At 33.9% G+C, this 27,701-nt stretch overlaps 1 protein-coding gene across 1 annotated transcript in view; it reads right to left on the bottom strand.

Annotated features, from left to right (window-relative positions):
• Nucleotides 1-4,464: 4,464 nt before the first annotated feature.
• The window catches only part of LOC118201853 (methanethiol oxidase), a 43,202-nt gene continuing 19,965 nt past the window's right edge, over nt 4,465-27,701 (bottom strand). The window contains exons 6-11 of the mRNA XM_035374017.2: nt 26,094-26,275; nt 24,602-24,680; nt 22,772-22,893; nt 11,149-11,214; nt 8,848-8,993; nt 4,465-4,840 (exon numbers count right to left, since the gene is read on the bottom strand). Coding sequence (XP_035229908.1) covers nt 4,684-4,840; nt 8,848-8,993; nt 11,149-11,214; nt 22,772-22,893; nt 24,602-24,680; nt 26,094-26,275 — 752 coding nt within the window. The 3' untranslated portion in view covers nt 4,465-4,683. The remainder of the gene's footprint in view (nt 4,841-8,847; nt 8,994-11,148; nt 11,215-22,771; nt 22,894-24,601; nt 24,681-26,093; nt 26,276-27,701) is intronic.

The raw sequence follows: 27,701 nt of genomic DNA on the forward strand, positions 1-27,701 counted from the left end.
AGGCTTCTGTTACCGCTAAATTAACTTCATACCCATATAATGAATATTTTAGTTCAATTTTTTCAGTTCTTACCTAGTGATCCAAAATTATGATACAATTCCTTAGAATTCTAGCTTTCCTTTACAAGGAAAATCTAAACTTTAACATCGAAATCTGAAATGAGAGCACTTTTATCCATGGAAAATTATTCTGAACAGTCTGATTATACGTTCATTTATACATTATAATTACGTAGGAGGATCTTTAGTAGCTCTCATTCCTATTTTTAAAAAGAGGAGAAAAGGAAATTCTACTTCGAATTTACTTAGTTTTTCATCGATTAAAAAGTGTAAATCAACAAGAACCAAAACTGCAAAAAGAATTCTACATTTAGTTAATTGCCAAACTAAACGTGGAATTTTAGTTTATTGACAAAATAAACTAAAACTTACTAAAACTTACATTTAGTTTATTGCCAAATTAAACAAAGAGGCGTTAGTCTTGAAACGACATTTTGCGTCGAATCACTAAACGTGTTACTTTTCAAACTGTTGCCACCAAATAGTATGGCCCTATATTATATTTTAAAGAAATTAATTAATGAAGAATCTGCATAAATATATGTATGTTTCTCGCATAGTGATAAAAACAACGGTACCTAGAGCCATCAAGTTTTGAATAACGTAATCCTCCTGCGAATCTGGAAGTCCAAATCTGGAATTTGGAATTTGTTTTATTACGTATTTCATATTTAGTAATCTTTATTTATTACCTATTTCACATTTAGTTATCTTTAACGAATATTTGATTAAAATCTCAAAGATTTCAAACTGAGCAGTGGCAGCACTGTACCTCCAGCGCGCAGGCTAGAAATTGTAAACCATTTATGAGTTCTTGATTAAGAAACTCAACGATTTGAACGCGAGCAGTAGCAACACTGTACCCCTCCCCCCCCCAAAAAAAATTAAGCGCACGAGACAGTATCTCGGAAATTCTAAAGATACACTCTTTTAAAATATTTTGTGATTTTGCTGTTGAACTGAATTTTATAGTTTAAGTGCTAAGAACATGATATTTAATAAATAAAGGTAATACATGAAACGTTCAAAACAAAGCTCTTTTGGACATAATATAAAATCTGGAGGCTTTCAGATTTATTTAACATCTTTTCTTCTTAGTCCAAAGGGGCAATATGCCTTGAAGGACCATTAATTTCGTTTTCGCACTTTGCGTTGCTTCACCATAAATGTCGTTTCACGTTTCAATTTTTGCCACCAAATATTATCACCCTGTATTATATTTAAAGTAATTAATTAATGAAGAATCTGCATGAATGTATGTATGTTTATCGCATTGTGAAAAACAACGGTAAATAGAGCGATCAAATTTTGAATAAATTAGTCCTCCACAAGAACACGGGCACCTGGAAGCCCGAATTAGGAATTTGTTTTATTGTCTATTCATATTTCATGAAAATTTAACGAAACACTATCAGTCTAGGCTCCTCAAGCAACTATGATCTAAATGAAAAGAACAATATTTGCTGCAATTGAGGAACGGTCATCACATTTTAAATGCTTTTTATGAGTGCAACATTAAAAAAAATCTGAAAAGTTTCAGATTTTAAATTACGTCCGAAGAGGCCTTTTTTTAACGTTTTGTGTGTTACCTTTACTTATTAAATATCATGGTCTTCGCACTTAAATCATAAAATTCAGTTTAAGAAGAATATCGCAAAATAATTTTAAATTTAGCATGTCTTTAGAACTTGCGATACACAGTCTCACGCGCTGGATATAAATATGTGTTTTCGGTACAACGTTGCCATTGCTGGTCTTAAAATCCTCGAGTTAATTTCGTTTTGGCATTTTGTGTTGAAAACTATAAACGGCGAATCACTTTTCAAATCGTTGCCACAATATTATTACTCTGTATTATATTTAAAGAAATTAAATAATGAAGAATCTGCATGAATGTAATGTATGTCTCTCGCATTGGGATAAAATAATGATACCTAGAGCCATCTAATTTTGAATAACGTACGTTTCCGCTCAAATATGGGCATTTGGAAGCCCAAATTTGGAATTTGTTTTATTATCTATTTCATATTTTGTGACATTTTAACAAATTTGTAATTAAAAACTCAACGATTTCAAAACGAACAATGGCAGCACTGTACAAAAAAAAAAAAAAAAAAAAAAAGATAAAAACATTTTTTATCTCCGATGCGTGAGACTCTGTATCGGAAATTCTAAAGATATGCTCATTTTAAAGTTATTTTGCGATATTGCTGTTGAACTGAATTGTATGGTTTGAGTACGTAGAACATGATTTTTAATAAATAAAGGTAACACACAAATTGTTAAAAAAAATTCCCCTTTGGACGTAATTTAAAATCTGAAACCTTTCAGATTTTTAATAATATTTTGTTACGTTCTTTTCATCATTTGTTATTGAGCTAGACACGAAAAATTGTTTCGTGCTGCCATCTAGTGACAGAGCTGAACACTATAAAAGAAAATGATTAGGAATAAGATGACAGAAATTACTTAGACCATTCAAAGGATTGTATTAAAGTGCGTTACAGTACTGAGATAGGAAAAATAAATATTTCTCGTCAGTAATTAGATAGGTCAAAATATTTTTATGGGAAAATGCTTAAAATTAAAAAACGGCAGTGTAACGAAGGCGTTCCGTCATACACGTCAAATGCATAGCAAAATTTGAAATGATTTTTATTTTAGAAATTCATTTCAATTTGACAGAAATTAATTTTAGAATTTTGAAATCTGGATTTATTGCTTTTATCTTCAACATAAAAGAGCAAAGAACATCTAAAGGAATTACACAACACGAGGTTGAACTCCATGATATTATTATTGTTCTTTAATGCTATTTGTAATATAGTGTCTTTATTTATAATGACTTTCTAGACCCCTTGAAATAGTTGTTGTTACAACAAAAAAAAGACATATTTAATTTTAGACATTTTATATTTTTAATTTTTAGATATTTAATTTTAAACATTAGACATTTTAATAAGTTAGGAATTAATAATGATAAAGAACTCCATTTATTGCTCAAGGTCATTTAATTTGACCATAATAAATAATCCAATATAGTATATATTATGGTCATTTAATTTGACCATAATATAATTTTGAAGTCATTTAATTTGTTCATCCGTAAAAGATTAAATTTGAAAGAAAAATTAAATATTTCTTTGTCTACTGAAGAAGAGTCAATAAATTTTGTTTCGGTAACAACTTTTATTTTGGGATATCTATTTCTTATAACTTTTAAATTTCAAAACTAAACTAACTTATTTGTTTTGCATTAGATTTGTAGCTGACCATCTCCTTCAATGTTATCAAATCTCTTAGCATCATAATATCAAGATGAGATATATCAAAGTGTATATTTTCCGTTATATTTATTTTATACATGCTTTCTTACTTATTACGTTTTATAGCTTCATGCCACACCAGTGGTGGAATGGTTAAGAACACTAAACACTGGTATTTCCACCTCGCTTTTATTCGATCCAGGCGAACAGGCTTGCCTGCATGATTTTCTTTCATGTTTTTCCACATGTGTAACGTGAATATGAGCTAGTTTCCCTCAGAAAGTCCTCCACGAAAGCATCCCTCTTTTTAGGCAGATAGATACCGTGGCTTTGCTATATTCAAATAACCTAACCTCTATAGCTTTATATCAATAAATAATTAATTATCAATTTTATTTACAAGTATTTTTTTGTAATCTTGATCAAGACAATCAACTGTTGGTGTATATTCGGCGATCGATTATCATCGATCATTGATAAAATTTCATTGACCGCGTTGGATACCCCTGCTCTAGCTCTTATTTGCGCAAAACAGCGTTCTGCCCATTGATAACAAGTTACTTATTTATAAATATATTTTGCTTCTCATGCTGCGTTATGCCTACTTTGTCTGACCTTACTCAAACAGAACCAATACGGAGAAATTGCAAACTGCCCAGAATAATTTACTGAGGCAAATAACTAATTATCCCCAGTACATAAGGAACAACATAATTAACGAGGAAATAAAACTGTCCAATTAAGAGTCCATTATTATCACCTAGCCAAAATTTTCATGAAAGCCAGGAATAAATAAATAATTCTGTCATTAAAATCTACAACAACGACTGTTAATGATTTTAGTTACCTCGAAAAGCCAAAAGGCCATTTTAAATCCGCAATTAACCAAAAAAAAAAAAAAAACTATGTTGTACTTAGAAGGTTAAACATTCATAATAATTTATTTTATTATGATTTTATTCTGATTCTCAATAGAAAACTGCTATTCAGTTTTACTCATCATATCATCATTGTCTTATGAGCAGTATAATGATTTTTCTAAGTGCGTGGAGCTTATTTTTTTTATTATTATTACTTTTTTATAACATAGGCTGCATTTATTTTCTTCCATTTCTAAAATCAAGCATGACACAAAAACTATTTTTGAAATTTCATTGAATTTATTTCCTAGAGAAATTATTGCAAGGTTGAAGCATTAAAGGTTTACAAAAAAAAATCTTTTACAAACACAATTGAACAGTCAAACAAACGAATCAAGACAGAAAAGTACACTAAAAATTTCAATCAATATTAAGCAAAAGTGCCGTTGCTCAGTACTGCAGCTGACAAGGCTTGCTTCATGCAGACCAAATTGCAGTTATTCCCAAATGTCAGATGTACAGTCCCCACCAGGAAATCTCATTTCGTGCGCTAAGTAAGAACCTTCAGTACCAAAGTCTATCAGAAAATCTTCATCAAGCTTCAGCCCTCCATGTTCCCTGTTTACATGCACCAAAAGCATCATCGAACCCTTTCTGAAATATAAAAATATACTTTATCAAAGAAGCAAACTATAATTCAATAAGAATAATTCAAACGCCACTTAAAATTAATTACTAATAGTCATTCACAATTAGTCTCGATCCTCACATTTTTGAGTACTTACGTATTAACGCAACCACCTTGGCACAATTCGGAAATTTTTTTAAGATTTCCAAATTAGGTTAACTGGAAAAGCCGGAGAGATGAAAAATGAGCGGCCACCTTAAACGGAAATCGAACCATTGACTTCTGGAATACGCGCCCGGCGTGCAAACCACCACACCACGAAGGCACGCCAAGAAGGTGGGAGAAAAAACTTATATACCCCCTTTTAAAGGGCGACTGGGGATTTTAGGGAACCCAATCGCCAAATCCCGGGTGAGGAGAATCATCATCCAATAAGCTTTCAGTTCGGGCGCCACTGTAGAGACATTAAATTAATTGGAAAAGTCGGAGAGATTAAAAATGAGCAACCGTATTCGCCGGGAATCGAGCCACGGACCTCTGAAATACGCGCCAAACCTGCAAACCACCTCACCACGAAGGCACGTCAAGAAAGTGGGAGAAATATCTTATAAGATGAAAAGACAAAAATTACTTATTGAGTGCAAGTTGGTGGTTTTCCGAAATTTTTTAGGAAGATTCCCAAGGTATCGATATTTACCTAAGTCTGCAGGCATTATAAGTATATGAATTTAAAACAGAAATTTTAATTACTATTATTATTAAATAAGTATTACGTGATACATTAAAAAGTAAAATACTTATTCTTCACAAAATCTTTCTGTAATTTCTGTAAGTACACACCGATCTATTTTCACTTCAAAAAACAAAACAAAACAAAATAATAATCAGAGAAATGCACAGACTCGGCATCGCGCAAACTTCGGCAGCACCGACAATCTAACAAACATGTCTCCTCTTGTTCTCTTTAGATATTTTGCGACAAAATTATTTATTCCTGCAGAAATTTTACCGCAGTTTCTTTCATTGCTGACAAATTTCACAAGCGCATATTTTAAAATTAAGTTTAAGGGAAAAAGAATCACAATCTGTTTATTAAAACAGCTGGATTTTAAAATGTAGCAAAACAACACATACTAAAAATGGCGACGTTGCTTGAAGCACAGTTATATGCATGATTACTTGAAGAAGTGTGATGCGCATGGTTGGCAGAGTTTGGCACATTTTGAAATTTTTGAGACTTCCTCTTAGATGGTTACGATAAGACGATAAGATGTTAAGTACCTTTCTTTGTCCGCGTTACTTTTCAAATAAAAGGATGTTGCCACCAACTGTTATCGCCATGTATAATTTTTAAAGAAATATTATAAAGAATATTAAAAAGTATTTAACACTCTATCAAGAATTCTTAAGATACGCTATTTTTAAATATTTTATGATTTTGTTATTGAATTTTATGTGGCGTAAGTATGAAGAAATTGATACTGAAATAATAGTTCATTTTTACTTTCTTGTACGAAGAAAAAGAAAGTACTGTAATCGCGAAAATTTTCAGGCATCATATTTCAATGAAAATACCCATTTTTAATGCAATTTAACGGTGTTTTTGCATGACACCTCTACGTAAGGACAGAATAAAAGACTCTTCCCCCCCCAAAAAAAAATATGAAACTGATTTAAAATTTATTCTGAAGAGAATTTTCCGTGGTATCTGTACGTACGTATCTCGCACAACTCAAAAACGAGTAGCCTCAGAACGTTGAAATTTTGTATTTAGGACTGCTATAACATGTCAATGTGCACCTCGTATTTGCAATCGGCCGCACCAAACGTATATAAATATATGTATATATATATATATATATATATATATCCAATCTGTTAATCGGCTCAGTGATCTCATTTTCTTTACGCTTATATGTTTGTAAGTTGTTCATTTTTTGCTTTAAAAATGATTGAATTATGTTGTTCTTAGCTTCCGGTTAAGGATTTTATGCCTTTAGTAAATCGGCATGCAATATTTGTGGATTTATGAACAATTTAAAAGTGGTTTAAGTGCAGCTAATCCTAATGAATTTTGCGACAGAGGACATGTTTGTTTATATTTTAACTTGGCAAAATAGCGGATGTGTTGCCAATCTAGAGAAACTAAGCTTCGCAACAACAAAGATAACGCCTTCTTTTATTATTGCGAATTAAATCATGTTTAATCCATTCGGGAATCTATTCGAGGAAATAAGTATTTAAGATTTACTTCGTTATTTTTAATACAGATATTTTTAGTTTTTATGTTTTTTTGCCTTGTCGGGAAGTGAGAGCTGAATTAATTGAATAAGAAATACTGAATCGTCTGTAAAAAACTGTTTCTTTTTTGTTGTGTTTTCTTAATTTCTTTCACACATCGTTTTAGATTTATTATAGTATTTGAATAGAACATGTGGCAACGATTCGATAATTCTTCAAATGATATAAATTTTTATGCATTCTGATTTATAATATGAACGAAATGTAACGTTATTAAATGAAGCTAGCGCCAGAGTGTGGCTGTGGTAAAGGAATAGAGTGAATTTTAAAGAGTGCATTTATTCTCTTGTGGTTTATGCGCTATCGACGTAGATTTAATTCAGTCCAATAGGTTTAAATGAAATGCAAGAAAAAATGCGTATATTTTAATATTCCGTGATAGGAAGTCATGTGGTGTTACACATCATATTTTTCTTCTTTAAAAAAAGAGTACACATATTTTACGTAGTATTCTGAAATAATGTAGACACATATTTTTATTTACATGTATAAAATTATTTAAGATTTTGTAAATTATGAGGTAAAAGGCAGATGTTGCTGTTTATTGAAAGAGAAAAGTTTATGTTCTTCACGCATAGCTTCATCCATTCTTCATCATACTTCACCCATAACACGTTAGGCTTAATATGCTGTCATAACTTAATTTTAAATGGATAAAAACTTAAGGCCTAAAGCCTATTTTCAAAAACATTTTCTCATTAAATAGCATATAATAAAAATTGAAATATTATTTCTATATTATAACATAAATTTTGCTCATTAATATGTAACAAGATCAGATAATTAATAAAATCATGTTATTAATGATAATTATATAAATGATAATACTATGCCAATAATTATACAATATTAATAATATTATGATAATTATATTAATGGTTATATGGTATAAAAAATTATAAACATGATAATAAATTATGGATACCTTAGCTTTGAATTGAAAATTTTATTCTGAATCGATTAAAAAGTGAACAGAATTCTGAATCGCTAATATATCAATTTGCTAATTCAGAAGTCAAACAACAAAAATCAGGGTTATATTTTCAAACTTTCACAGGACTAGTTTCGATGGTTTTACCCAACCACCATCCTCAGCTGCAAAAGCGCAAGTGAACGAGATAGGATATAATGATTAGATAAGATAAGAAATTCCTGGGGTATTTATAGGATTCCTTGCCAGTGTGGTTTAATTTATATTGGCCAAACTAAGAGAGCCTTAAAATTTCGCGTCGAGGAACATGAGGCATACATTAGAAAAAAGGAAACACAGAGGTCTTTTGTTGCCCAACATTGTTGGTCCGAAAATCACGCTTTCAATTTTTTTGCTGCCAAAATTATTGAAAAAACATCTTCCATTGGAGAACTGGATTTTCTAGAGGAATTTCACATTCAAAAAAATATTTCTGTTCTAGTTAACGATCCTAATTCCAATCCATCTTTGCCTTCGGCCTTTAAAGAAATTATGTTTTAGTTCTGGTTTCATCAACAGATGGCGCCACTAGCTTATTTTTTGTCCAGGCTTTCTTACTTCTTCTAATCATGGTTTCCTGTCTCCTTCATTTGCGCTTTTGCAGCTGAGGATGGTGGTTCGGTAAAACCATCGAATCCAATGCTGCGAAAATTTGAAAATATAACGCTGATTTTTATTGTTTGAGTTCTGAATTAGTATTTGTTCGGCGTGCTATTGTGTCTTAATTATATCAATATGTGTCAAAAATTCTCACAAACTTACTCAATATTCTCTGGATAAAACTGAGCATCCCAAGCCTGAAACAATGAATTAGTTACGTATAGTCGTTTACCATCCAGACTTAGCTGCAACATCTGAGGGCCTCCTCGAACTGGTACACCTCTTACAGTTGGCCTTTTAGGTTGTTCCTTAAAAAAAGAAATTACATTTTGAGATTTCTAGAATGCAAATATGGGACAAAATATTCTATACCGTCTGGCAATATACTATACCATTTGGCAATAGATAAGTTAGTATAAATATAAAATAAGAATTATTTAATAAAACAAATAGAAAAAGAAAACAGGCTTTTTTTTTATTTACACACACATACCTTTGGGCTAAAAATATTTAAATACAGCATATCTTTAGAATTTCCGATAGACAGTCTCGAACGCTAGATATAAAAATCAAGGAAATTAGAACCATGGACCTTTAAGGTCCATAACAGATTGACGTCATAAAGTATGATGTCACAAAAGCAAAGGCAAGAAAATGTCAACCAGGTGACGTCACAACTTATCATGGCTGTCATACAGGGTATGGATACGACTTCGAAATATATTGTTAAAAAAATTACACTGAAAGCAAATATCAATGTTCGCAGGCTCAGAAAAGTGTCTTTACGCATTATTTGTATAAAATAGTATTGAAATTAAGGCAGACCTTCCAGATCTTACCTGTACACATTTGTCTTATAGTTACCATTTACACATTTTTTCATGTACTTAGATTTTATGAAGGGGTGTTGAAAGCCAAAAAATCTTCAAAAATGGTGATTTATGATTTTTGCATTTTCAAATTCTCCATACTTTTATCTTTCTAAAAATACCACTCTTTAATGAATGTGTTTTTTTTTAATTGATGTACTTTATGTCAGGAACTACTGCTCACAGGTAGGTAAAATGTTTATGGCTTATTTATTATGTTTCCTAATATATACTGAAATGAGCTTTGTGTGATAAACTAAGAAAAACATTTTCACTTTTTTTGGGGGGGGGGGTGAGAAAAGTGCTAGATTTTACTATGCCTAACACAATATTCTATAAATTATGCTAAAATTCAGAATGTTCCAAAAGCTAATTTCAGTAAAATATAAATATAAAATAAGAATTGTTTAATAAAACAAATAGGAAAAGAAAACAGGCTTACATAGCTTAGGTGTACTTTAAATACACAAAAAAATTTCAAATGTGTGTCTAGAAGAGATTTTGAGAAAAGGTACATCGAAAATGAACAATTTAACATTGTCGGTATAGGAGGGTTACGATCCCCCTCCTTAAATTTGAAATAGTTGCAATCTTTGGGTTTTCTATATACTAAGTAGAAAATTAGATATGTTAAGTAATAAATTAAAACTGGAGACTTATAAATTTTAAAAGATTTATAGCTAACATAGCGATAATACCAATTAGAATGTAAACAAAACCAACCAAAACCTATGGCAGCGGCCATGATAAGTCGTGACGTCATACCGTGGCGTGTCATGGCTGCATTTTCTTTGCACGAGCATACGGAAAAGGCTCACACCATTTATTCTAACCTCCTTGATAAAAATTTTTTATTGCATATTATGTTGCCACTGCTCGCTTTAAAATCGTTGAGTTTGTTTAATCAAAATTTCGTTAAAGTTTTACAAAATATGAAATAGATAATAGAAAAATTCGAAATTCAAAATTCAGGCTTTCAGGTGTGCATGTTCGGGTGCAGGACTACGTTATTCAAAATTTGATGGCTCCAGTTACTGTTGCTTTTTGACAATGCGAGAATCATTACCTCACTTCTTTAAATATAATACAAGGCGATAATATTTGGTGGCAAGAATTTGAAAAATGATTCAAGGTTTTAGTGATTAACGAAACTTTAGGCAAATAAATGTATTAGGTGTAGTTACCAATGCTGTTAATGGTGTAGCAGTGCCTAAACCAAATTTAACGGCTAAAGACACAAACTTTTAACATATTTCTCAGTCACGTGACCTTCTAATGTGCTTTCGGATTTGACACTGACCCTGAATAAAAAAGCTTAAATGGCACGATATTTAAAAAAGTCTCAAATGGGACATAACCATCAAAGTTCTCATGCAGGTAGACATCTGACGATGCAAAATTTTTTAATTTAAATGAGGAAACAGTAAGAACCATTAACCCTCTCAGCGTTACGGCCGGAAAATTTCGTAACCTTCTATATTCATTACACATGAAAATTTCTGCTAGCTTTTAATGTATCTGATTTCGGTTTGGATGTATATTGAAAGAAAAGGAATCAAAGTACAATATGAAAGAGTAAAGAAATCTAAAGTACCTTCAATTCACTATCTTCCACAACTTCAACTTTTCCATCACTGCAGATGCTGCCTCCCAAAAATATCTGCAAATAAAAAAAAAAAGATTTAAAATCATAAAATAATATACTTACATCATTCAGAATATCTCTTAACAAATGTCAGTTATTTCTAATCCATTTAATGGTAATGATGTAATATGCGATCTATCGATTTTAGTCAGTTATTTATATTCTAGATAGCGCCTAATTTTATTAGATGCAGATTTTACTCACTCAAATAACTGAATGGTGATGGCGGATTCTAAAAGAAAATATTCTACACACCACACGAAGTACCACCACGTTATCTCAGAAACATAGTGAAGATTCATATCATAGACGCTACTTAGTGTGATGGCAGTTTATGTTGCTATCGAATTACCGAAGTCCTATGATTCTGTATACGAAAACATAGAAAATACACTGTGAATTAAATTAAGAGAATTACCATATTTTATCGAATTGCATGAAAAGAACTGAACTGAAGGAAAAAAACCCTGCTACTAGATAAAAGTGTAAATCTTGTACGGTAAATACGTAAGCGTACACGTGTGTGTAGGCGGAACCAGTATAAAAACAGGCTCTATAAGCGCGTGGAGGATAAGACGAATTGCTTTTGCTAACACACCTCCCCGAATTTCTTGGTGTTATCTTGCAGCAATTTGTTAAATTCACCTCGGACAAGTAAAAATGAGTAGCCACCAACGTTTAGATGATGGAGTGAGGTGGCAAATTGTGGGGGGGGGGGCTAGAGGCAGGCCAATGGCAAGTCCAGATATGAAAAGAGTGTAATTTAAAGCCTAGCGTCGTGTGTAAGGTATGGAAACAGTTCCAGGATACTCGATCCATTGAGAGAAAGTCTGAGCAAGGTCGTCCAAGAGCCACGACGGCCAGAGAAGATCGCTATTTGTCCATTTTAGCGAGGCGTAACAAAGAGGCTACAGCTTCTCAGCTCTGTCGGGACCTGTATGCAGCCACTGGAACCCGTGCAACAAGGGTGACTGTCTCCAAAAGACCGAATGAGAGAGGGTTGTTTGCCCGAAGACCGGGTGTTCGCGTCCCGCTCACGTCTACGAACAGGAGAGACCGATTAGCATGGTGCAGGCAGCATAGTGATTGGAGTACGGAGCAATGGGCAACCGACGAGTCCCGTTTTAGCCTAAACATCGATTCTCGTCGTACTTTTCTATGGAGAGAGTCAGGAACCCGCTACCTACCCTCCAATGTCCGCGAAATTAACAATTATGGCGGTGGTCGTGCAATGGTCTGCGCAGGCATCATATTGGATGGCCGCACATCCCTCCACGTCTTTGACAGAGGCTCTGTGACTGTTGCAAAATATGTTATGTTATGTAGAAGTGAGGGAGCCACCTAATATTTACCCTAAGTAAGCAGGTATTAGCCCCACACACTAACTAGAAAACTAACAACATTCTGGCATCATTTCCTCGAGTCCTCATGGAAATTGTGACTCCAGTGAGCACTACAAGTACTGACACCGGCGGCGGCATCAACGGTACTCCTACCTTTCACCTTTAAATTAGCTCAAGTAAAAGGGATTAAATTGCATGATATGCAAATGAGGAACTGAAAACAGCGTTGCTGTGTTGCAACTCAACTCTTGCTGAGATCCGATGGCTGAGTGACGTCATCTCGAACTATGAACTCTCGCTAGAGATCACGAGAACTCGGGACTGAGAAGTCGCACGCTGCGTTGTGCGAATATTTAAACCTTTCATTATGTAAAAATTATGTAACCGTTAACGTCTTCATTAAATATATTTGTGTTAAGAAAGTTTATCATTTATGGATTATCCCTCTCAAGATTTTGCAGAAGCACAGCACAGAGGAACTTCAGCCTACTGGCCCTGGCCGAAGCCATTGGAACAAGGTAAGCAGTTTTGTTTTACCTTGATTAATTAGTTAGAAGTAAGATAAAGAATATAAAATAATAATATTGTGGCGCCCAACGTGGGGCCATTGGGTTGAATTTGAACTGAAATTTAATAGTTTTGCTTAAGCAAAAACATGGATTTAGGAAAATTAAAAAAGAAACGATCTGTCATAAGAGCAGTATTTACGAGGCTAATAAATAAAATAGAAACAGAAATTGCTAATGAGGGGGATAAAAATGTAATTGAAGAAACGTTTGCTCAGTTAATTAGTAAAGAAGAACAACTAATCTTAGCGGATAATGGTATTGAAACTTTAATTGATGTAGCAAATTTAGAAGATGAAATAATGTCTAGAGAAGAGTATAAAAGTAAAATTATTATTTGGAAATTACGCGCGAAAAGATATTTAGATACTAATCCACATAGAGCTAATTCTATTTCATACGGAAATGTCACTGAATCGCAGAACAAAGTTAAACTCCCCAAATTGGCACTGGAAACATTTTCGGGAAAGGACGTGTGCAGTTGGCCCGGGTTTTGGGCACGATTTGAGACAGCTGTACACGAAAACGAAAGTCTACATGCCGTAGATAAATTTAACTATTTAAAGTCAATTCTTACTTCCGATGCAGAAACTGCAATACAAGGGTTGACATTAACAGCGGAGAATTACGAGAACGCTGTGAAAATATTAAAAGATCGCTTCGGACGCAAAGAACTAATAATAGATACCCATATGAACAATTTATTAACTCTGACTCCGGTTAAAAGGTCTGGCGATGTGACAGCACTTCGAAAATTATATGATCGTTGTGAAGTACAAATTAGAGTATTAGAATCGTGTAATATTTTACCAGATTCGTACAGTACCTTATTGTATCCGATATTAATAAAGGTGATTCCGAATGATTTAGCACTAGAATTTAATAGGAAATATGAAGATGATAATCAGACAAAAATTACGAATTTGCTCCATTTTCTAAGAAAAGAAATAGAAAGTCGAGAACGTACAGGATTTTTAATTAAGCCAACAGATTCTGAAGTCACTGAAAAGAAATCCCATTTGGAAAATAAGCGGCAGTCTGGAGAACGTTTTCGAGACAGCGAAAGAAATCGGGATTATAATAAGGGTAGAATTCCTACAGCGGCAGCATTAAACACATCACTATCTAATAGCTGTTTATTCTGTTCTGAAAATCATACGTCAGAATCATGTCAAAAAACTGTGCCAGAAAAAAGGGAAGCGTTAAGGCGAAGGGGATTTTGTTTCAGGTGCCTCAAAGGATACCATTTAGCGAGGATGTGCAAATCGAAACTAACTTGTGGTATTTGCGATCGGCGACATCATACATTGATACACTCGAATGACGAAACGAATGCGTCAGACAAGAGTCCCGTCCAAAGGGCAGTAGTCTCTTCGCGTCAATTGCGCAACAGCAAATAACTCATTTCTTCTGACAGCACGAGCTGAAATTATAAACACAGGCAATTGGCGCCAGCAAAGCGTTCGCTTGTTGTTTGATTTAGGATCGCAGGCGATCGTTTATTAGATCTGTAAGAAATTAAAACTTCCCGTTATTGGAGAAGAAAAAATAAAAATATTCTCTTTCGGCTGCACGACGTCTGAAGCGCAGAATGTTAAAAAAACCAGGCTCATTTTGCGTAATTCGAAGAATCGATATGAAATCAAAATAGAAGCTTTAATTATTCCTGTCATTAATCGATCACATATTCATTCCCCTAGAAATAAAATAGTTAATCTTATTAAAAAACAGGGCATACAACTTTCCGATGAATGGGGACAAGGGAATAAACCGCCGAAAATTTCTTTGTTGATAGGAGAGGATTTTTATTGGAAAATAGTTACGGGTAAGGTTCACAGACTGTCTAATTCCTTAGTAGCGGTTGAAACAAAATTGGGCTGGACCATTAGTGGAACAGAAAGGGCTTACGGAATTTTCCCAAGTAATGTTTATACTATGAAGGTTGTGGTTCATAATAATAAAGATACACAGAACGAATCACTGTCTAGTTTGCTGAAGAATCTCTGGGAGCTCGATTCTAGGGGGATAAATTATGATTCGGATAAGGAACTCGAATTAGATGATAATTTAGTTTTCGATAATTTCAAAAGATCTGTGAAATTTGAAAACAATCGTTATATTGTGCGCCTTCCTTGGAATCATAATTCAAATGAGATAGGAGATAATCTGGAGATTGCTAAAATTAGATTTAAGAGTTTAAGTCGTAGATTTCAAAATAATCAACAGTTCTATGACAGATATCGCGAAGTAATTGATAGGTACTTAAAAGAAGGAATCGCCGAAGAGACTAACACTGAAATTGGCCCAAAAACGTATTTTATGCCGCATCAAGCCGTTATAAGAGAAAACAAGGAAACTACAAAACTCCGTGTGGTTTTTGACGCTTCGTCACATGCGGAGATTTGTTTGTCATTAAATGACTGTTTACATTCAGGTCCTAAGATGTGTCCAGACATACTGGAATTGCTCCTTAAGTTCCATCAAAATCGAATTGCGTTTACAGCTGACATCGAACAAGCATTCTTGCAGATTTCTCTTGCTGATGAATGACAGAAACGCAGTCAAGTTTCTATGGAACGATGGTGAATTAAATGGAACTAAAATAAAGGCTCTTCGTATGACAAGGGTAATTTTTGGAACAACATCTAGTCCGTTTCTTCTCAGAGCAACTCTTAATGTACATGCTGACAAATACAAGTTACAGTATCCGAACGTATTTTCCATGCTAACTGAAAATATGTATGTTGACGATTTAATCGTTGGAGCAGATGAAGAATCAGAAGCATTCGAGGAATCGGAACATATTAAACGCATACTGAAAGAAGGTGTATTTAACATGCGGAAGTGGAAAACGAATGAAACGAATTTACAAAGGGTATGGAATGAAGAAGATTTTTCACACGATTCGACTTGTTCTAAATTATTGGGATACATATGGAATAGGTCAAATGATACATTTTTGATAGAAATTGAAGAGTTGGTAGAAGATGCCAAAAGGATAGATAACATACCAACTAAAAGGGAAATCTTGAGATTCGTAGGACGTTTCTTTGATCCACTGGGGTTTTTAAATTCATACACCATTCGAGCTAGGATTTTATTACAAGATTTATGGGAACAAAAGATAGCATGGGACACTGAAATACCAGAAAATCTCAGAAAGAATTGGCAAAGCTGGTGTGATGAATTAGCTCATATTTCTAGTTTGGAAATACCAAGACATCAGTTTGCAGGTGCTGGGAAAAGGGATATAAAGATGGTTTACAGTTAGTTACACTGTTTCACAGATGCGAGTCAGAAGGCCTATGGGGCTGTTCTGTATTTTCGTTATTCAAAAAATGGAGTCATTCATTCAAGTTTCATTACATCAAAATCACGAGTAGCACCTTTGAAAAAATTATCACTTCCCGGATTGGAATTGATGGGTGCTTTGATAGGCTCCCGCTTGTCAAATTACATTCAAGAGAAACTTAGGGACATTGGTTTAATTGTATATATGTGGACCGATTCTAGTATAACGTTACATTGGATTAGAAGTGATGTGAAAAGGTAGAAACCATTCGTTCAGAACAGAGTGAAGGAAATACAGAAGAATTCAGATGTCTTGAACTGGAGATATACGCCTGGTGAACATAATCCAGCTGATTTACTAACTAGAGGTGAAAATGTCAAACATCTGAAGCAGAATAGCATATGGTGGGAAGGGCCCACGTGGTTGAAAGAAGAAATGGAACACTGGCCAAAACCGAATTTATGTTCCACAAAGAACATTGAAGATTCCAACAAGGAACTAAGAAAAACATCAAAGGAAGTTTTCGTAAATGCATGCGTTACCGAACCTTCCGAAGATTAATTTAAAACCCAAAATTACAGCAATTTACACCGAATTTACCGAATTACTGCGTGGTGCTTAAGGTTCATCAACAATGTTAAAAATACCTCGAAAATATCAGGATGTTTGCAGGTTACCGAATTGGAAATGGCAGAAACTTATTGGATCAAACGTATTCAGGAGCGAAATTTCACAAATGAAATACGGGCATTGAAGACAAACGAGGAAATAGGTTCAAAATCAAAACTGAAGTCTCTCAGTCCATTTGTAGACGAAAGTGGTGTACTTCGTGTTGGTGGACGATTAGAAAATTCAAATTTGGATTACAAACAAGCACATCCAATCGTGTTGCTCGACAAAGATCATTTGACTGATCTAATTATTCTTCACAGTCATCAAGTGGTAGGGCACGGAGGAATATCAGATAAGAGATAAATTTTGGTTGCTGAAGGCTCGTCGAAAAATTAAGTGTTCTGCACAATTGCTATGTCTGCAAGATATTTCGAACTAAACCTGCCATGCAAGATATGGCACATCTCCCACCAGACAGATGCCGAGAAGCCTTTCCGTTTGAAAACTCCGGGATAGATTACGCGGGTCCACTGTACGTGAAAAGTGGAAAAGAATTATCTAAGACATACGCTTTACTGTTTACCTGTGCTGTAACCAGATCCGTGCATTTAGAACTTACGGCTGACCTTTCCACAGAAAAATTTTTGCTTGCATTTAGACGGTTCATAGCGAGAAGAGGTTTGTGCCGAATAGTGTACACCGATAACGCCAAAACCTTTAAAAGAGCGAAAAAAGAATTAGAGCTATTGAACGAGGTGATGAAAAGCAATAAAGTTCAAGACGAGTTCTCTAAGAAAGGAATCAAATGGAAATTTATAGTTGAGAGGGCGGCATGGTGGGGAGGCTTTTGGGAGCGTATGGTTCAGTCTCTTAAAGCTCTTCTGAAGAGAATCTTAGGAAAATCATCCTTGACATTCAGGGAATTAGAGACAGTCATAACAGAAGTGGAAGCTTTATTGAACTCCAGACCTTTGACATTTACATACTCGGATCTAGGAGAGCCAGAATCTTTGACCCCTGGTCACTTCTTAATAGGAAGACGATTACTAACATTGCCACAAGGAAGCTCTAAATTAACTTCAACAAAGGAGAGTCTTACACGTCGATTTAGACATCAACAGATACTGGTAGAAAAAATCTGGCGAAAATGGAGGCAGGATTATTTGATGAATTTAAAATCTGCTCATCATTCCAAACTGGCGAAAACAGGAACCTGTTTGAATAAAGAAACTATTGTATTAGTGCATGAAGATAAAATTCCACGGCTGATGTGGAAGATGGGTATCATAATGGAAGTCCTTCCTGGGAGAGATGGCAAGGTGAGAGCCTGTGCTGTCCGCTTGCCCAATGGACATACGATTAAAAGACCAGTGCAATTACTATATCCGGTGGAGCTGGAATGTAATAAGGACAATTACGGCAATTGTCCTTCCGGGCGGGAGGATGTTGTAACTCAACTCTTGCTGAGATCCAATGGCTGAGTGACGTCATCTCGAACTATGAACTCTCGCTAGAGATCACGAGAACTCGGGATTGAGAAGTCGCATGCTGCGTCGTGCGAATATTTAAACCTTTCATTATGTAAAAATTATGTAACCTTTAACGTCTTCATTAAATATATTTGTGTTAAGAAAGTTTATCATTTATGGATTATCCCTCTCAAGATTTTGCAGATGCACAGCACAGAGGAACTTCAGCCCATTGACCCTGGCCGAACCCATTGGAACAAGGTAAGCAGTTTTGTTTTACCTTGATAAATTAGTTAGAAGTAAGATAAAGAATATAAAATAATAATATGCTGTATGAGTGGGATCATTTGCCACAGGCACTGCTAAACTGCCTTATTTCCAGTATGACATCACGTTGCGAGGCCTCTATGGCTGTAAGAGGGGACCAATACCCCCTATTAACCCATTTCTTTTGTGTCTTCTGCAGCCGCTGTTTCAGGCCTTCAGATTCCCATGAGTGTTACACACGAACACGTGTGTCTATTATAACTGGTGAATGTTTATTTTTTTTTGTATTATATCAACCTATGTTCACACCAAATTTTATTAAAATCTGTCTAGCAGTTCTGGAGATCGTAGATCAAATATGAAAATTCTCTTAATTTCTTACACTAGTGTACATCACTTCCTGGGATCAACAATTCGGTTAATATGATCCAAATATATGGTATGAAATCTTTAAACTAAAATAAATTCGCCAAAAGAAAAAGATTAAAGTTAATAAGGATAAAATAGGTTATAAAATTGACAAATGGCTGAGAGATCTTGCCAAGTAGCAAAACAGCCTCATTTCGATTTCAGCCAACCATTTAAAATTACGCAAAAAAGCAGCTTAAATTTGACGCAAATTTTGAATCACTCTACCAATTGATTTTGAGGGCGATCAAACACTGGTCTCTCTTTTCAAGGAGGGAAAAAAATAAAATTCTTGAAAACATACACATCAAACGAAGATTGCTCTCTTACTCAGTTTTAAATTCCACATGGACGTGTTCTGTTCTAGCCAGGGGTTTCCCTCTGAATATTACGATTAGTATGAATCAAATATTTTCCAAAATGTTTTGAACAGTTAACAAAGGAACATTTATCAAACATTTCATAAAGAAAATTTTGTGTTTTCTTATTAAAATAAATGTGAGGGTTGCCCTCTAAATATTAAGATTAGGGACAATAAAATGATTTTCAGAAATGCTATGTACAGTTTATAAATAAATTTTTGCATTATGAAATTTTCATAAACAAGTTTTTCTCTGTTTTCCTAATTAAAATGAATGTGAAGGGTGCTCTTTGAACAGTAACACTAGGGTCAATCAAATAATTTTCCAGAAATATTATGAACAGTTCATAAGTGAACTTTTGAATTACGAATTGTTCATAAACAATCTTTTGTGTTTTGTTAATTAAAATAAATGTGAGAGTTGCCTTTTGCATAGGATCATTAAAGACAATCAAATAATTTCCAGAAATGTTATGAACATTTCATAAATGACCTTTTGCGTGATAGATATTATGAACAGTTTATGAACGATATTATGAACAGTTTCGTATATTCACAACTAAAATACTGTGAAAGTGCTTATATACTTCTAGCCATATTAACTTTAAATTAGATCAATTTTATTGCTGTTTTGAAGGGCATTTTTATTTCCCTGTACGAAGTAAAGGAAGTATTTGCAATCATCAAAAATTTCGAGTTTCTTATTTCAACGAAAATAGCCATTTTGACATGCAATTTAACGATGTTTTTGCGTGACATCTGTACGTAAGAATAGAATAAAGGACTTCTTTTCCCCAAACGAATTATAAAACTGATTTAAAACGGATTCAGAGGAGACTTTTTCGCTTGTACGTACATATGTACGTATGTATCTCGCATAAGTCAAAACCAGTAGCCTTAGAACGCTGAATTTTGTATATAGAACTTCTATTACTTTTAGTTGTGCACCTGCCTTTTTGGTTGTAATCGGCCGCACCAGAAGTATATATATATATACCCACGCCGTTACTCTGCTCAGTGAGCTCAGGTTTTTAATTCTTAAATGTTGTTAAATTATGCATTTGTTAGCTTAAAAAAATGATTGAATTATGTTGATCTTAGCTTCCGGTTACGGTTTTTTATGCCTTTAGTTAATCTTCATGCAATAGCTGTAGATTTATCATCAATTTAAAAGTTGTTTTAGTACGGATAAACCATTTTTTTACCATAGAAACCACACTTGTTTACACTTGAAACTTAGCAGAATAGTGAATTATGTCTTTCTTTACCTTCAGTGCCTTTTTACCGAACGAAACTAAAAAGAAACTTTTAGTTTTCTGCATCGAAAAATCTGCCTTCTGGCTGCTGGCCAAATTACTTGCTTTGCATGGAAACTGCAATTATAATTGTAAAAATTGCTTTTTAATTGTTTGAACTGTATTTGTTGTTCCATGTTTTTCTATATGTTTCAATTACTAATGAAGATATTTTGAGATTTTATATATTTTTTCCTTGTCGCGAAGTGAGAGCTGATTTAATTGAATGAGAAATCTATCTGTAATGAAATTCAAGGATATAAGTTTAAATGAAATGCAGCAAAAAATGCGTATAATTTAATATTCCGTACTAGAATGTCATATGGTGTACACGTCAGATTTTTAGTTCATCGTTTAATGTTATCATTCGGTTAATGTTATCTGAATAGTCATAGACAAACGGGATAACATTGAGAGGAGCTTACTGTAAACGCAATTTCTATCATTTCGTATATTTATATTTTAATTGTTTGGTGAATATTTGTTTATAAACGCATAATTATTCATAAAGATTAATGTAGTTAATTAATGTCCGCTCAGAGAAGCGCCAACCTGCGGTGCAGGCCCGTTTTCGATTGGCATGGCAATCAGTAACAATCGATAACCTGGAATAAAAATTAAGGCCCATTCTTGTTATTGCTTGGTAAAAAGGAGGAGTTATTATGGAAATAATTTATTGGAATTTTTTTTCGGAAACAATTTAAATCTAATGGAATTAAAAATCTAATAGCGTACTTAATTAACAAATGGAAATATTTTTACTTGCATATTATTTACTTGTACTTATTTTCCTATTTAAAAATGTCGCGTTAGAGACGCCATCTACGGAATGAATAAATAACTAAAAGCGGTAAATCACCTACTATATCGCTAGCCATTTATTGTAGGAATACTCCTAAGGATTGCAGATTAAAATTCCAGCCATTGAAATAAAATTAACATCATAGTAACTATTAAAGACGAATAATCTCATGGTGTAATTTTGAACATACGGTTTCATACAAAAATCATACTACATACAATATAATGTATAAATCATTAGCCTCTAGTTTTCAACAATTCCAGGTGGAGTTGTTTTTATTACAAAGTTCTGTGTTTATTATTATTATTATTTTTTTTTTAACTTTTTATTTTCAATGAGAGATGAGTCACTCTATTTTTTGGTTCTTAAGAGCAAACTTACGACTGTGAATAATTCCTATTTTCAATACCATATCAGTGAAAACTGTGAAATATTTTCATAATTATTTCAGTGTATGTGTTACATGAATGAAGTATAAATATACTACAGCAGAAATTCGTGACTTTAAAACAAAACGAAATACGGTATTTACCCGCATCTCCCTTAGGTTTATCCTTAGGTTCTGAAAATTTTTGAAGTATTCATGCAGTTTTTCCCTTCCACAGAGCGTTCAGAAAGCGATTTTTCCTAAATACTAAAATGGGTTCGTTCACATAGCAATTGCTTTCGACTTACTAATCGAGTTGTTCGTGGATTTTGGATGCAGGGGTTTTAACTGGTGAAGCAATATAATAATGAAGAGTTTTAAGGAAACGGGAATATCTAATGCTCATGATGGTTCTGAAGATCACTGGAGGTGGGATAATCTGAACGGTGGGAAGATAGTCTGAACGTACGAAAACGATGACAACGTCAACGACTCGCAAGATGCAGCAGACCACACAGACGGCAGTTCCAGCACCATTTGATGATCTGAGGCCTAAGGAGTAGCAGATGGCAACAATAAAGAGTGAGTGAAAATGAAAATACAGAAAGTAGAAATGAAGATGCCTCATTACATACTGGTAATGTTAATAGTACTATGCATTCTTGCTGGAATTTTGATAATTTGTTTCGCAGATATGAAATTAAAATTTTACAAATTATTTAAAATTAAATTAAAAAATTTTTTGCCGCTCTCTCGAGTACGTTTTAATTTTAATATGAATCATACATACCTGTCCAACACAGCGGGGATTCTCCGTATCCGATATATCGTATTGTCTAATATCTCCATGCAGCCAGTTGCTGATATATAAATATCGGTCATCTAATGATATCAGGATATCCGTGATTAATCCTGGAAAAAAAATCATGAAAGGTCTTAAAAATTCAAAAATAGGTTCAAAAAAAGTCTGAAAGGTTTCAGATTTTAAACAACGTCCAAAGGGGCTTTTTTTTAACATTTTGTGCTACCTTTATTTATTAAATATCATATTCTTCGCATAAAATTCAGTTCAAAAGCAATGTCGCAAAATAATTTTAAAATGAGCCTATCTTCAGAATTTCCGATATACAGTCGATCGTGCTGGAAACAAAAATGTTTTTTTCTGTACAACGTTACCATGGCTCGCTTTGAAATCGTTCAGTTTTTTAATCAAAAATTCCTTAAAGTTTTACAAAATATGAAATCGATCATAAAACAAATTCTAAATTTCAAATTTGGGCTTCCAGATGCCCATATTCGCAAGAGGATTACGTTATTCAAAATTCGATGGCTCTAGGTACCGTTGTTTTTTCACATTGCGAGAAACATACATACATTTTTGCAGATTCTTTATTATTTAATTTGTTTAAATATAATACAGGGCGATAATATTCGGTGGCAACAATTTGAAAAGTGAAACAGCGCTTATAATAAATCGACGCAAAATGCCAAAACGAAATTAATAGTTCTTCTGGGCAAATTGCCTCTTTGGACTAAAAACGCCCGTTTGGAAGTAATTTAAAATCTGAAACCTTTCAGATTTCTTTTATTAATTGCACTTACGCCGTATAGAAATGAAGAGCCAAATTACAAAAATTTTAAAAGCAGCACAGCAGCAGACGTTTATAATTTTCCAATACAGTGTTAAATGTTTGTCCATATCTATATATATATATATTTTTCTTCAGTGCTTTCTCACTTTACAATATCAATGCTCAGGATTCCTACTCAAGATGGCTTTACAAAACTTTTTTGTCTCATTATTATGAACGTTTTGTGCGTTTAGTTATTAAATATTATATTCTTTGCGCTTACCCCACATAAAATTTGATCCAACACCAAAATCACAAAATATTTAAAAACAGCATAGCTTCAGAATTTTCGATAAACATTCTCGCGAGCTGGAGACAAAAATGTTTTTTTCCCCTACACTGTTTACACTGCTCGCTTTGAAATCGTTGAGTTTTTTTTTAATGAAAAATTCGTTAGAATTTTACAAAATAAGAAATAGATAATAAAACGAATTCGAAATAAAAATTTCGGTCTTCCAGGTGACCATGTTCGGACGGAGGACTATGTTTTTCAAAATTTGGTGGCTCTAGGTACTGTTGTATATCCACAGTGCAAGAAACAAGCATACATTCATGCAGCTTTTTCATTATTTAATTTCTTTAAATATAATACACAGCGATAATATTGGGTGGCAACGATTTGAAAAATGATACGCCGTTTATAGTGATTCAACGCAAATTGGCGTTTGGAAACTAATATCCCATTCGGATATTAGTATTCGGATATTATTAACATCCTAACATCCCTTTTGGGCTAAAGAAAAGGTAAATAATTTCCTGCGATTGTAAGCCATCATTATTTTTTCTTTTGTTAAATTTCACCCAAATATGCTAAGGTTCTAGTAATAGGAAGGTATACATTTCCTGTGGTAAAATCAGAGAAGCAGAACTAATTCAAATAAATTAAATTGCAAAATTATCAGTATAGGCATACTTAAGAGCAACATACTTAACACAACAACTGAGTTTAAAAAAGGAATTCTTAGCATCCTTTCGACTTCCATCATTACCTGGCATATCGGGAAGTATCCAGTTCTTCACCTTTTTCGGCGGGATTTTAGCGACACATTCTGCAGTCCAGCTTTTATTCTAGGAATACAGAAAGTTAATTTTTAGAAATAAGAACATTTATTTATACTGCAGTTATACGAAAGGAGTTCTAGACACAAACTCAGACGTTTTAAGCTCTGATTTTAATAAAACTTGCAGGTAATAAAACTTTCTTTCACTAAAAACACATTATAGGAACATAACACAAGTTAATTCAAAAATGTGAAATATACACGGTGTTTGGAAAACATCTGGCAGAAATGTAAGAGCAGGTTGAAGGGACCAAAGTAGACTTTGTAATGAAATATATGTACTCAAACGGCGGGCTGAAGTGCGCTGAGTGGGGCATAAAAGCATTCTGCTGCCGTGAACTGTTATTTTCCATGCGAATTTCGATTATTAGGCATCTTTATCTAAAATCGTAGTTCGCCGACATGTATTTTATCTGTAGGGCTGCAGAAGGAAATCAGCTGCCCTACAGAAATTTTATCTGTAAGGCAGCTGATCAAAGGAGGTATGCAGGAATGGTTCACAGTACCTCTTTAGAAGTTGCTATGTTTTAGTAGCGCATACTCACCTCTCGCTACAATAATTTTAATTGCAAACATCAGGAATAAGGAGTGAATGAAGAGCGGTTAGCGAGGACGGAGCGAGGAGCAAAGAGAATCGAACGATCCGTGGGATCGGGACAGTCGACTCAATCAAACTTAACTCCTTGAATTGATTTCTGTCAACTGTAGTTCTGAGATTTCTTAAAACCTCCGTACTACATAGAAATAACAATAAAATTCTATAATAAAAACTTTTTCAAAAACGTTAGGAAATGATAAAAATTAAACTCAGTTTTAGAATAGAAGATCAAGCATTCTTTCCTCCCCTAAAATAGGAATCGAACTTGGCACGCTTCCAACAAGAACTCCGCTCGTTTTTGACAAATCAGACGTTCGCTTGGTAAGTAAATGGAATAAGTTCATGAACGAAAAGCATATATCTATTCCACATGGAATGGGATTTACGCGAACTGAAGGCTTTTATCTTCTGCTCGACAGCGGTGGTATACCTTAAGGTGTGATTTTGGCACACATATTCCATTACAAAATCTGCTTTTTCAATCTATTCTATTTCCTTTTACCTTTTCCCAGATTTTTCCGAGTACCCTGTATATTGTTGATTCAGAGATCCTACACATCTTCTGAATAACTAAACTGACTGACTATCTGCTGGAAAACCTGTATATTGTTGATTGAGAGATCCTAACAGATCTCCTGAATAACTAAACTGTGTAAGACTGAATACCAGTCAGTTCAGTTAACAAGCCCTCCATAAAAGCATCCCTGCGCAGAGCAGATATTCCTCAATTGCTTCGCCTTATTTCAAATATTCCAGTCATTCCAGAAAGAACTTTTTGTTGCATGTTGTTTTATAAAAAAAAAAAAAATTCATTTAACTTACTTCATCTTGATGGAATCTGAAGATGGTGGATGACAAAGCACATCCTACAAACCCGACGCTTGCTTCGGGATTGTGAAGAAATCGTACTTCGAGAGGTATCTGACCATTCTCGCCAAGATCCAGTCTTTGGAAGGGCTTCCTTTCGCGCCAGTTCCAAAATGTTATGCTGTGACCATAAAGACCTGCATATAAATATTATCATACATCATTAAATAATATTATCAGACATAAACAAAACCTCACAAATGACTTCTAATTATGATCGAACTTTGATACATTCTGCAATCTCTAATCACCTTATATTTTCAGTGATAAGAATTGAATGAAAGTTAAACTAATACATTAAAATGTATAGGTATTTGACCTGTTAACGAGATACCACTTTTTGGCCGAACTTTAACTGAAGATAATAACAACTATCCTAAAGATGTGTGCACCTGAATAAAAAGAGTGGTCACAGTATTAAGTCCAAAATATGTACAAAAAAAAAAAGAGAGAGAGAGAGAGAGAGAAATATATACAATCATGAAAAAAAAAACCTTAGTAACTGTTTCAATCTACACTTGTACAGAGTCTGTTCACACATCTTTTAGACGATGTATACTGTATTCACAAAACTAAATTACATAAAATTCTTGTGTTTTAAATGTTCTATTTGACATCCCTTATTCTGAACTATCTTTCGACACCGCAATTTCCAGGATAATAATGCCTTTTGAAGTGGCAGATGAGATATTCTATCCCATTCCTCCCGAACAGCTTTCCAGAGTCCTGTTAGGGTTTTGGGACAACGTTTGAATAATGCAGTTTTTAAAAGTCCGAAAGCACAAAAATCCATAGGTGACACATCGGGAGATTTAGTAGGCACATCAGTGAAGGGTATGGCCTTGATACCAGTTGTTTGTTCCATTTCTTTAGGGAATTTAAAGTGGATTTTGATGTGTGATTGCTAGCTTTGTCCTGATGGAGTCTCACAAATTGATGGCACTGTGGGTAAAGCGATGGTATTTCATTCAGAACAATTGGCGATAAAATATGTTCCTGATAGTATTTTGGAGTCAATCTTGACATTTTTTTGCACTCTCTTTATTTTTAACTTGCCATTATAAGAAAAACCAGCAACAATCATAAATCCCTTAGAAAACCTTTCTTTCGATTCTTTGAACCATGTACTTAAATTTTTTTCTCCAATTTTATGATAATAAAGGGCTTTTTTTTTTTTTTTTTTTTTTTTTTTTTTGTTACAATCATTTAAATACACCCATGCTTCATCTATTGTGACAATTGTTTTCCATTTTTCTTTGAATAAGTGTTTCTCATATAGAATTCTGCAGCGTGTCCTGCGTTGCTTTGGAAGAATACGATGCACATTGCGTTCTTTCGCTTTCTTAAGATTTAAATCAACGTTTATCATTTTGTTTACAGTGGACACCGAGCATTTTAATGATTTTGCAACTGTCCTTTGACTAGGGGGATTTTCTTTTAACATTAAACAACGTACCTTTGCAATAGTCGAAGATGTCCGTTTTTTCCTTGGATACTTGTTTGGAATTTTCGTCCTACTTGAGGCTCCAATTTGACGTTTTTTTCCTTTCTTGTTGACGACAT

Source organism: Stegodyphus dumicola, chromosome 4 (genome assembly GCF_044657685.1).
Source record: "Stegodyphus dumicola isolate Sdum_Otavi_A_Nest chromosome 4, ASM4465768v1".
NCBI lineage: Eukaryota > Metazoa > Arthropoda > Arachnida > Araneae > Eresidae > Stegodyphus > Stegodyphus dumicola.